At 38.3% G+C, this 13,324-nt stretch overlaps 1 protein-coding gene across 2 annotated transcripts in view; it reads right to left on the minus strand.

The window, feature by feature from the left end:
• Window positions 1–5,328: 5,328 nt before the first annotated feature.
• SKAP2 (src kinase associated phosphoprotein 2) overlaps window positions 5,329–13,324 on the minus strand; it is a 118,885-nt gene continuing 110,889 nt past the window's right edge. Inside the window, exons 12-13 of one of the 2 annotated variants that reach the window (XM_063303795.1) lie at window positions 10,303–10,404; window positions 5,329–8,142 (exon numbers count right to left, since the gene is read on the minus strand). In XM_063303795.1, coding sequence (XP_063159865.1) covers window positions 10,312–10,404 — 93 coding nt within the window. In that variant the 3' untranslated portion in view covers window positions 5,329–8,142; window positions 10,303–10,311. Of the gene's footprint in view, window positions 8,147–10,302; window positions 10,405–13,324 lie in introns of both variants that reach the window. The other variant, XM_063303794.1, reaches the window with a different exon arrangement.

The raw sequence follows: 13,324 nt of genomic DNA on the forward strand, positions 1-13,324 counted from the left end.
GTATTTGCTGGTTGGTAATAGCATTGTATATAGCCTATTTGGTGGCACCAGGTTGGGGAAGGCTGACCCAGGACTGGATTCCTGCCTCTTTTTAAAAAAATGATAAAACTAACAATAACTCTTTTTAAAAAAAATTGAAAAGAAAGTTATGTCCTGGGTTTTATTTATCAGTACAGACATTGAATAGTATGACTTTCTCTAAAGCAGTGTTTCTCAACCTTGGCAACTTTAAGGTGTGTGGACTTCAACTTCCAGAATTCCCTAGCCAGCAATGTTGGCTGGGGAATTCTGGGAGTTGAAGTCCACACACCTTAAAGTTGCCAAGGTTGAGAAACACTGCTCTAAAGTGGTTTTAGATGATTCCATCTGGTGATGATAAATCAGTAAGAGAAATTGTTCTCTCCAGTCCTTATCTTCAAGCACCTACAGTTAGGCTTTTTCTATTTTTCCATACATAAAAAGAGAAGAAGCTCTTGAATCCAGCTTGACTCCTGGTGACTACATGCTCCACACTGCTCTTGCAAGCAACATGGGAGTGATTTGCCTTCTTTCAGGATGCATTTTTATTTCCTATTCTAACCTACAGCCATGTAATTCCTTGGTGGTCTCTCCTCCAAGTCCTAGCCAGGGCTAACACTGTCTGACTTCTGAGCCAAAATAGGTGAAACCACTCACAGTGACCTGTTTTCCATTCACAGCAGGATCCAAATTTTTATTCATAGAAGAATCTCAGATCACTGAATATTTCAGCAGATGTAGTGGCATTTTCTCTGTAGCCTTTTTTGCCATGTCTCAGAGGATCCCCCCAACTCCCCAGAACACATTTTCAGGGAGAGTTGGACATACCATGGAATGGAGTGCTCCACTCATTATGGATCCCTTCTTTAACATGTTTTAATTTGTTCTTCTTAAATGGAGAAAAATTTTAAACATACAATACTCATCCCTTGAAAAAGGCCTACTTAGACTGCATTAGATTCAATGAAAGTATAATCATAGGTTCTAATGGAATCACCTCCATTTACCCTTCTGGCCCAGTAGCACATTTGGAAAAGCACTTGAAGTTAATGGAATTTAAGGAACCAATTAAAGCTCAGTACAACTTGGGAGGGGGGGGAGTGGAGAGAGGAGGAGGAAAAAAGGAGTAACTTCAAGATGTGTTTAAACCATCTGTATCAACACCACATAATAAAAGATGGCTCTTTTGAGGATATTCCTCCATTTTTCATCATAGCCATTTATTCTTGATTTTTGTTTGCTTGTTTGTTTGAAGGGGAAGCTAGGATTGTAAAAATGGGAGATAGGTGAAAACATGATATGAAACTTTAAAAGTGTATTGATATCTCTTTTTAAGACAGACTACCTACCCCCACCCCCAATTCTAAGATTTAGGAATGATGCTTTGAATATTTTAAACTTGATTTTCATGGATATGACATTTGCTTTGAAATACTGTACGCTACTGGAAAAGGATATAAATAAAAAATAATGCAAGTGAATATATGTTTTTTAAACAATGGTCTTAATTGACTGTGTTGAGGAATCCTTTATTACTGGATTAATTTAGGTAGTTATTTCTGAATCACTTCAGTAATCTGGAATGTCACTTACAAACAGTTTACAAGCCACAGAGAATTCTGGAACACATTCAACTATGCATATCCAGTTCCATGTTGGCTTATTAGTCAAATTAATTTAGGTTTCAACTATATGTGAAGGCTATATTCTTGAATATACCTACCATTGCCAGAAAAAAACTAGGTAGAAAGGATCTACAAGATATGTTTATATATTTTCCTTCCCTTTTATGGACTGTGAAGAGTAGTACATTCATGACTAGGATTAGATCTGAACCAGAAAACACCTTTGCTGAAACTTAAATGCACCATAAACTGATTTTTACCAAGCTACAGTAGTTCTAAAGGCACCATTAATAGATGGTGCTGTTGCTGTTTACCAGCAGGGTTGAAAAAAAAAATCCAGACCTCGCAAACAGGAATCACAGCAGAGAGAGAGTTGTTGAGGTGGCTGATGGACCTAAAATATGAATGTTAGTGAAGCCACAAGCCAGCAAGGGGCAAGCTATGGGCTTAGCACTATAGATGCTGCCTCCTTTTTCCATTTTTCCAACAAGCTCTTGCCTGCTATTATTAAATGGCCATTGGTGATACTCTATTGTTGCAATACATTGCCAATACTCCCAATAGCAGCCCTTCCCCCCAAAATCCCCTCAGAGCCCTGCAGTACTCTGCCTTGCATCAAGATAGTCTGCAAATTTTTCTCACCCTCCATTTCCTACATCAGAGACTTTTCATTAGTTGTCTGGCTAATGTATGCACATGCATACACCTCCTTTAATTCTCACTATGCATTAAACCTAGAGAGCCTCATGTGGCACAGAGTGGCAGGTGGCAGCATCGCAACCAAAACTCGCTCCACGACCCAAGTTCGATCCCAGCGGAAGCTGGATTCTCGGGTAGCCGGCTCAGGTTGACTCAGCCTTCCATCCTTCCCGGGTCAGTAAAATGAGTCCCCAGCTTGCTGGGGAAGGTGACAACTGGGGAAGGCAATGGCAAACGACCCCGCTGTAGTCTGCCAAGAAAACGTCGCAAAAGCAGCGTCCCCCCAAAAGGGTCAGACATGACTCAGTGCTTGCACAGACAACCTTTCACTTTCATGCCGCAAACCCACTTTTTTCACTCCAGAAGCAGTTTCTCCAGAAGTTGTCCAGGAAAAAGGGGACAGGGAGTTAAATTTGGGGGGCTTCAGGGCTGTGGCCCCTGATGACCAGACTTCCGTGATTTCACTGGTAATTACGGGGACTTCTACTCCATAGCAAAGGAGAGTCTGTGCCCTCTGCTGGTACAGTGTGTCCATCAGCTCCACAACTGGGTAGAAAGAAACCAGAAGCTTGGAAACCAACCTATCAGTGCAGGGCTTTCTGCCAAGAGTCCCTGCGATCCAGATCCAGAATGGTGGTTTGAGTTTGGAAAAAAAAAGGGGGGGGGAGAGGGAGAGAATGCACTAGAGGTAATAGGGAGGGACCTTATTGGTGAGGCAGCTAAAATCAGCTCTTGAAAACTTCGCTGCCCTGTTTTCTAAAAAAAGAGCTTGCTTTTGTAAAACCTTTCCCTGATAAGAGGAAAAAGCATGAAGCCAGGATATCCTGGTAAGCAGTTTTATTATCTCAAAAATAAGTGTGTGTGCTGTCTTTGAGGAACAAATTTTCATGACAGACAGCAACTGCAAGTGGAGTGATGGGGGGCTCAGCAGAAGAGCTAGATTCTTCAAAGAGCTGTGAGGACAATTCAATTGTTTGCCTAAGTTGAAAAAAATATTTAAGGATGGAACAGGTGAATTATCAATATGCAATATCCTCCTGTGAAATACTTTATACCTTTCTACAGAACAGAAGATACTTAACTTGACCCTGAAACCAGTGTTGAATACTCTGCCTCATTGAAGTTATTCATTCATTTACTTATTTCCATACCATCTCCCACGAAGTCCCATCTTGAGGCGATTTACATGAAAAAGATCATGTATTAAAATACAATAAATTAGTTTTCATTAAATGTGTGTGTGGGTGGGGAGGTATGATAAAGGAAGACAACAGAAAACATAATAAATTATTAATAAATTATTTTATTAATTTTTAATAAATATTTAAAAAATAAATAATAAACTAACCTTAACATTCATAAAGAAAAAATGTTGGTGAAGGAGCGCATCACCAGAAGATGCTTAAAGAATATTGTAATAGGTGTTTCCTGGATTATAGGAAGAGTTTTTTCTGGGATTAAGTGCCACTGCAAAGGTCTGTGAGTGACTCACTACTATAGCGACTTTACTAATGACACAGGGGCCTTGTTCAAACAATATGCTTAACAGAATGTGGGTGGAGGGAGAATAGAGTGTTGGGTGAACTCTAAGTGCACTAATTGAAGCTGCCAATAACTGAGGGAGTCTTAGTCCCAAAGAGTTTACTCCTAAACTAATTCCAACCAGCCAACAAACTCCTTCTTTACAACTTCTTTAGGTACTCCTTCTCTGTGGCCTTTTGCATTTTCACCCTTCTGGGGCATACAGGAACAGGGTGAGTATCCTGTGTTGTGGTTGCTAACCTTGACCTTGTGACCATGGAGCTTTCACTGTCCCACCCGCCCCGCCCCCCAAAAAAAGGGGAAAAAGAAAAATGAAAGAGACTGAGAAGTGCCGGCCTCTTTTGAAAAAGGTGAAAGGCTTCCAACATAGCTGCTGGTTGACCAGCCCACTTGTCGTCTTCACAAAACTGTTTTGAATCTGTCTCAGAAACCATTTGATCCTATGCATTTTAACTGTGGAGCTAAATTCCACTCAAATTCAATGGGAATTAATTCCCTCCCAAGCTTATAAACAGAAGGTTACCATCCACTAGAGCTACCGTGTGCCAGTTTAAATTATCCCAACTTGTCTGATGAGGCTCACTCCCTCTGAAGAATGGACAGGCAGTGGGCTAAGAACTCCTGGGCACTGAATTGTACTGAGCTATTCTGCTTTCCCTTATCCCAGGACCAGTCGCCTCCCCAAAAATAATCTTTTGTCTGCAGTTCTAAACTTTCTTATGACTGAAATCAGTCTCTTTGATCTCCTTGGGCTTTCTGCCTGAGCATACATACAAGCATGATACCATATTGCTTTTATTCCACTGGTCTGTCATTACAAATAGCCTCCTGAGGTTGCACTGAAAGTAGCCAAATACAAGAATATTTCAATTCCCAATATTAATAAATAAGATACCTGCCAACAAATGTATATCTCTAGGCTCATTTTCTTGCACTATAAAACACAGCACTGGAGTGGATCCACGCAGCCATTCATCTTCAGCCTGAAAACACATCTCCTATGCCTATTCTTAGCAACTGGAAACGCAGATGCTATGAAGCATCATTCGCCAACCTGTTGCCTCTTCCAGATGTGCTTCTCACTCCATGAGAGCTTCAGGGCCATGGAAGGCTGCTACGGAAGACAGAGGAACTGGGGCATGAAGCCACACAACCAAATGAGTAACTGTATGCAGATGTATATGAAATCACTGTACAAGCTAGCATGGGTACATCCTGGCATCACTGCACCAGAGAGCATCTGTATCACCCTGATGTCTCTGAATTCAGATGACAGCTCCATTTCATTTCTTCATTCATTTTGGAGGCCAGATGGCATTAGAATCATTTACTTCACCTTGTTGTGTTTAATTACTACAATCAACACACTATTTTCCAAATTAATCATAACAAAGTAATTTCATTAGTAACACAGCAGGCTATTGAGTTATTAGCATCATAACAGTTTGCAAACAATTAAACTTTATTTGAACCTTAAAAATTTGCAGCATGGAACATTATTGTAAGATCTAATGGCAGTATAGTACAAATCCAATACAGAGCAAATAAGCAAGATGCTACATAAAATATGACTTACAAAATAACTATTTTGCAAAGGAACACAGGAAAATATAAGTAAATAATGAGAACAAACCAATTAGCATATATTGCCAAATTGTGTCAGATTCACATTAATGGGGAATTTTCCCAGCCCCCCCAAAAAAGGTTATAGCATTTGTCAAGACTTCATAAACAAATAAGCTCAACCTTTTCTTTTTGCTGGTTTAGACTATGCCATGTCTAGTTAAAAGGTAGGAGTATAGTAGCTTTGAAATATCTGCATTGTGAATGGGAGTGCTTGCTAACATCATCTGTGTAGTGCATGAAAAAAAGGTTAAGAGAACAATAAAATCACTGCTGCCTATATCATCCAATCAATAGGAAAAAATTATTTGAAGGGTTTGTCATTCATCAGTTGGCTAAGGACTCCCTCTCCTGGATTTACATGAAAAAGGGAAGGAAATTCTCCAAATATTTTAAGTTGCAAAAAATTCATCTGAACACAACAAATGTGGCTGGGGGATGGGCTCCCCACCAGTATGTGCTGTGAAAGTCTACTGCCATCTACTGGCAAACATTGGAAATGCAAAAAGCCTTTTTTTAGATTAGCATTATTTCTAGCACTAACAGCATTTTGAACAGTGATGTAATTCCTGGTTTGTTAACGAGCGTTGCTTCTCAGGGATGTCAGGTCATATCCATAAACTTGAGGAATGCTTAATCCTTCTAAAGAATTCTTCATTCACCAATGAACTTCCTTTAAGTAATAGTCTATCCAATGGTCTTCAATGGACTTTGTAAAAAGCAGAAACAAAATAAGAGATAAACATTGCAACTGAAAGAGGCTTTTATGCCTTGATGCATACCAGGAAACATTAATCACATGCTAAAATTGCTCTTGGATTATACCACTTCAGAAAGCAAGGAGGGAGATTTCTTGAATGCTTTCCTACAGTGGGTTAGCATAGACGGAATTAGATACAGACTTAACGGTGCAGTCTTCAATGGGTTTCTTCAAAAGCAGACAAGATTTATTTCCTTGTAAGTGCATATAAAATCACAATCCACATTAGATTCACTTAAGTCCTTCTGATCTATTTCCAACTCATGGCCAATTAGCCTTCTCCTTAACATGCTAGCTTTCTATGCATAGGGATTATTTTTAAAAAACATGATTTAGGGAATTATATACAGAAAATTAACAACTTTACCATGTGACAGCTACATGCTCGCTACATGCACAGTAAAAGATAGCTATTGCAGAGGACAGAGCAGAAACAGGTGAATCCTTTTAAAACAATTTTAATTTTTCAACATACTAGCATTTTGCATTGCTATATTAATTTTAGGAGTTCTGTTTAGTTTTGGTCTTTGGCCACCATTAATTTAGAAAGAGGGAATATAATCAAACCACACCGAGTTGCAATCTCAGTACATATTCTTCTGGCGTTTATGACCTCTGTCCCCCCAAAATAGAGACCCTAACACTGAACCCCTATTGGTCCTGCTCTTTTGAGAGGTGCAGATTAAACAGTACAATAGTACTTCAGAGAGATATTTCAGGCTAGTATTTGGCTGCCTGGCATCTCAGGAGCTCATCAAAATGCTACTTTTTTCAATCTGGAAAAGAGATTAGCAGTATGACGCCTGCAGAATGGCTGCAGTGCATGAGTATACAGATGGAGGTGATCACAGGACAGAGCCAAAATATGGAAAGAGAATACAGATCATCCCAATGTCAAATAGATTTGCCTATGTCACAATTTGTTATTATAAACAAACAAAGGGAGTTCGGAACGGTACAATGGTTCGTGGCTCAACACGGCTTTCGCTCCAGATGGGAAGACAAATATGAGGGTTTTTGGAACGATCAGTATAAACTCCAAAGGGAGACTTTGTTTAGCATTTTTGGTGATTTTACACTGGACTTATCAAATACATTTAATTACTTAGCAGCTTAATATAATTCCCCTATTCTATGATTTTTGATCATTCCATATGTTAAGCTTAAGAAGAAAGCTGTGAAGAAATTGAAGCCAAAAACCAACAAGAGAGCTATGTGAAAGTAGCCATTAATCAAACAAAGTTAATGTTCATAAAAGTTTTTGGACAAACCACCTATACTCCTTCTGCTAGGAAAAAATACACATCTAAGAATACTGTATGTATGAACTGATGCTACAAAGTGTAATGTATACCTTCTCCAAATATATTAAAAACAGGTATATATTATATTTTGATATGCTATCACAGTGTCACATCTTTTCCTTTTTTACATAATTTAACTGTTTAAGCATTAAAATGCAAATGAAGTAAAAGATCAGAAACTTTTCAGATAAGCAAAAGCAGATCATAGGAATGTTTACAGGAAAGGTCCATTGCTGTGTATCACTTGTGCCAAATAGAAGCATCAAATCTTACAAAGATCTTCTGCGTTGCACATATTGTAATTAATTAGGCTGATCATCAAAAATTTACTGTTGATCTCTCTTCCATTAAATTTAAACTGCATATAATCAGGATATCCCCATTTACCAAGTGAATAATAAATACAACCCCAAATGACAGGATACCACAACAAAGAGTGTCAAAGCAAATAGCAAAAACGAAAGGGAAAATGTGTGTATATAAAACACAGCTTTCTAGTCTTCCATTTCACATAGATCTCTGTAGCCCCTCCACAGCCTCCACTAGCTGGCCTCTAGTTTGCAGAATCAGCCTGGCTGGAAAGAAATGAAAACTATAGTTATGAAAAAGAAAATGTAGCATAACATTTTAAAACCATAAGAAACTCTACACTCCATGTTTTCCCAGTCTGCAGGCCTCTAAAAGTTTTGGACCATCATTCCTCACAACATGGCTTACAGTCAGGGTGCAAGATTGGTGATTTATTTATTTATTACATTTGTACCTCACAATTAATATGAGTCTCTTTGCTCTACTGCTTTAATGCTCCCTAGAAAAGCAGATGCACACAGGAAAAAATGCACAAACTAGGGTCTTCCTTCCATGATTAATGACAACAAAGAATTTCAAAAAATTACAATATCTCCCCCCCACCAATAAAAATAACTATAGAATGTCCTTGGTCAGTTTTCTGTAGTGCCAAAATTCTACGGCAATAACTGGGTACGTGTTTAATGCAACCTACACACCCTACCCACTCTCAGTTTTAGTCAAACAGTAACACCCCATGTCCTTACTACACAGAGCTCCTCCAGAGTTAAGTTCTGCTTATTTTCTCCAGTAACTAATCAGAATAGAAAGCCTCTTAGTCCCTTGTGTTGATAGACACTAAGAGCCACATAACATAACTTCATGTGACAAATGACTGATTTGACTCTTATCCTATCAGTGTAGAACAACTTTTTTTTACAAGATTTCAATTGATTCACTTTATTTTCATAATTAAGCAATGAAACCCATATCTGAACTAAATGAAAACTGCAAAAGTGGGCAACAGGGCATGGTACCTGATTCTTTTCATTTTCCAATGTCAAATTAAAAAAAAAAGTGGGCGAGAGAACAGACTATGAATTAAAACAAGAATGTGCCCCTAAATCAATTTTAGAACATCTGGTGACATAAACAAACCTTTGAAAACAGCATGTGGCACCACCACATTTACCCAAATGGTCTGGAAACAGTTTAGATCATTGGTAGTATGAGAAATTTGGGCAAATGGGAGTACAGTTATAACATCAACACCAGTTGAAATACATACTGAAGAGGGCTATACAGCACTTCAGGTTAAAACAAAAAAGCTTTAGAACATGCAGATATGGACACCTGTCTGTCTGCAGCATCTCTCTTTTCTGAGGACTGCACTGCAGCTGTTGAGAGCCCCTGCACATTCCCAGGAAAAGATACAGCTGCTTTAAGCAGCTTCCCAGAGGTCCTACAAGAACATCTCACAGGCTCGAAAACACCTTTTTGTCTTTGAATATGAGGAACTGCTCTGCCCTAATACTAGGTGCAGGTAGGTTATTGCTATTAAAACAGCTAAATGCAATATATATATATAGGAAAAGGAGCTTCTAACCAGAGCTAAATATGTGGAATAGCCAGGAAGTGACTGGACAAAATGCAAATAGATCAGGGTATGTGAAATACTGATTTTCAATAGGATTGTTAAGCACTGTTTAAATCATTCCCACTGAGAGGTCTTTAAAAGAGACTTCTGAATCATATTCAAAATTTGTAATAAAGCAAGTTTTAGGGTAGACGTAGATACAACATTATTTGGGCCATATGACTTTTCTGGAAGTCCTGTTAATCACAACTGTTCAGTCAAAAGTAGTTTGCAGCAGAACATGACTAGACAGTATCACAAATGACTGGCTAGTGTCTCTAAGGTCACAAGCCTACCTTTTCCCTTGCTACTGCAGAATAGTTTAATTATCAACTACAACAACTTAAATGAAAGACTGTTAGTTTTGTTGTTATTGTAGTTGTTTTAAAAAGACAATAGTCTGCATGAAAAATGAGGAAAAGGAGTGTGTTCTCCTTTCCTAATCCGTATGTCTATCATTTACACTATGAAGACAGGAGAAAGCTGGGATCATCTTGCAAAAGAAATTGCTTACATGTCCTGTTTCAGAGTTCTAAATATTCTATTTCTGTGACCCTGAAGAAAATAAATCAATAAAACGGAGACCAAATATTGGTGTGATACAGAAGAGACAGGATATTGGAATGCATTTTCCCTTTTTCTAGAAACACAGTAATTTATTGAATCTCATGTAAAACTACAGACCTTTTCTCCAGCCCACCCCCACCCCCAAGAATTACAGTAAAGGTTCCAGGAAAAGAAACCTATATGAAACAGAGCAAAAGAACATATAAACCATTACAGAAGATTGAATTAAAATGTACTTACTCTTGCCTCTCAAATATCATACATCTCCATTATGTAGGCTTTAGGCACTAAGCCAATGGTTCCTTTCATTTCTCCTACCCACCAGCCAAATCTATTGTACTCCTAATTGAAAACAATATGCAGTATTAACCTTTAGTCTGATATGAATGCAACAGAATTTTGCATATGACTCAAGTTTCCTCCTTATGTACAGTTATAAGAGCATGAATGGAAAATTAAAACGTTAAGGAAGAGTGTATGAGTGTTGTATGTATGAATTTCTGAAGCACTTGAGATGTAGTTACGGCCAAGACAGGAAATTACTTTTTAAATGGCTAGGCATCTGTTTTTATGTCTGAAATTTTTTTTTTAAATCACTACTTACTTACCTATGGATCCTACCAGCCAACATATACTCAATAAGACAAAAGGAATACGATTATATCGTCATGTGTTTTCTTTGTATTTCCTGATATGGTGATAAACACTTTTCAAACAAACAACAAGGCAGACAAATAAACCCCGTATCTCTAAGTATGCTCGGTTAGAAATATTTTTTCCAGTGCTAGGTAACTGGTTCAGCTATTTTTAAAAAATACATGTTACTGTTGGGGGAGCTTCTTTTCAAACTGGAGTCATCTTTCTCTCTGTATTTGGTTCTCACTAATAGAACCATACTTCTCTATTACTGTAATAGATGTAGAGGTAGGTGTGTGTGTGTATGTGTGTGTGTGCGCGCAAAAACATAAGACTTCATAAAAAGGTATGAGTATCAGCTGGAACCTACTCAGTAATAGTCTAATGAAGTTGCACAGATCCTCTGTTAGCTCAATCTACGTTAAATTCACCTATAAGAACTGCATAGCCTTTACCCCTTCTCTGTGTCAACTGGTGCTTTCTGCCAGAAGATTTTATCACAGATCTCATATGCCTGACAGATGACTAATGCATTTTGCTTTGAAATTTGTTTAGGCTTAGCAAGATGAATCCAAAACAAACCAAGTATATGAAAGTTTAAGGAAATAATCTTTTCCAAAAGCAATACCAAGTAACAGAGATCCAAATTTAATTGTTTTTGTCCCTGGAAGGTAAACATTGTTATGATTAAGCTTAACAGCAGCTCAATAACTTCCAGCAGCTGAAAATGAACCACAGTAACTACGTGGCACAGGAAACAGAAGAAAATAGACTCCTGGTTCAAAAGACAGACAGACAGACAGTGAACTACATTAAAGAAAAAAAAACTGAGGAAAAGAGAACAGACCTACAGAGCGTTCTGCCGCAATGGGTTGCGTTTGCCAGTCCGTTTTTACCTGAAGCTAAGCATTAATGGGATTATGATGGAATTTTGGCATTATATGGGATGCAAATTCACCTGTCCTTCCTACAGCATTTAAGGGAATAGAAACAGCACGGTACCAAAATTACTTCCATCCCTTCAAGGGCTTTCTTCAAATGATCTGATTAACTTGTGCCAGATCTATTAACCCTAATCTATTAACAGCCCAGATATGCTTTCCATCCCCTGCTATCTTCAGTTCACATTTGTTTCCCATCTGCTCCTGTCCATTAACCCAGTTGTTCATAACCCCAAATTTGCTTGCTTCCTGAGGCATGTGATGTCCCTCCCCACCTCCTCCCATCTCAACTCCACCTTAATTTCTAATTTGGCACAAACATTGAAGAGGTTTCTCCAGGTTATGCGGTGACATAAATAAGTAGCTGAGATTTTTGTTTTAGTTTTGGTAATGAAGACAATTCTGGGTAGGGAGGGGGAGAAAACTCTGCTTCTATATAGGGTGGGATATTAAAAGCCATGAGGCAGACTTAATACCCTCATTTAACCAAGGGCCACAACCAAGCACACCACCAAGCTCTGCTTTCACCTTATTTGCCATCAGGATAGAAGCAGCCCCACAAATGATGTTAGTTTGCCAGTGCAGTTCAGCAGGCAGGCCTCTTTGCCAGCCACCATACAGTAAGAATGAGTCTTGCTGGAGTGACTGTTCTGGGGCCAAAACCCTTAAAGGCAGGAGGTGCTTGCTGTCTCACCAGGGGGTTCAGATGTTCCAGCTGTGTGTGTTTGTTTAATAAACACATGTTTCATCCCACATTAGCCTGCTTAAATACACAAGCTAAGTCTCTACAGATTTAAAGTGCAAGTAATCACTCATAATGCCAGTCCTCACCTGTGCTAGAGGAATCTTGCCAAGAAAGCTTTCCAAAATAACTTTTTAAAAAAAACGTGCGCTGGAGAAAATGCTCACAGAACAGGGCAGAGAGCAATCATGATGTTTGCAGAGTGCTGTTTTAGTTAAGGGATCATTAAAGCTTTTTATGACAGAATGAAAATATTCCATGCAGATATTTCAGGAACTTAGAAACAACATGTCCTTAGGGTGATAAGAGAACCAACTTCAGGAGCCACAAATTAAATTAATAAACTTTTCCCCCCAAAATTATCTTGCTATTTAAGAATATTTAAATTTAATGCACCTGCGTGATGCTAAATATTATGGTAATGGTAATGTAATAGTCTCATAAGCTAATTTATGGGTAGGCTTCAGACATTGAAATCTTTTACTTTATCATTACTATTATTGGTATTAACCCCACAAGCAATATGAATCCCAATTAAAGTATATGAAGTATAAGCAAGTAGGGAAGAAAAAAAGTGAACTGCTATATTGGAAATGTAATGTTTTACCCTTAGGTTACAATCATCACTACAGAGATATCCCTTTTTAACTGGTTAATGGGCTTACATCCCTTTCTTGAAATGCGTGTAACTTTTGTATGCACTTACAAGTCAATCTGACCCTGCTCTTACAGCACCTTTATGGATACATTACTTTCAGCAACAATAAAAGGCAATTGATTTTGGCTAGTAGCTACCCTGAGAGTCATATGCTAGTTATTGCATATGTGCAGAAGAAAAAAGATAAATGAACAGAACTTAACATTCACCTCTAGGGAAAACACAACTATGACTGCAGTTTCAATATTCTAGATTCTATTCAAAATCTATGTTGCCAGGCATAGA

The sequence above is a fragment of the Candoia aspera genome, chromosome 4, assembly GCF_035149785.1.
Source record: "Candoia aspera isolate rCanAsp1 chromosome 4, rCanAsp1.hap2, whole genome shotgun sequence".
Taxonomy (NCBI): domain Eukaryota; kingdom Metazoa; phylum Chordata; class Lepidosauria; order Squamata; family Boidae; genus Candoia; species Candoia aspera.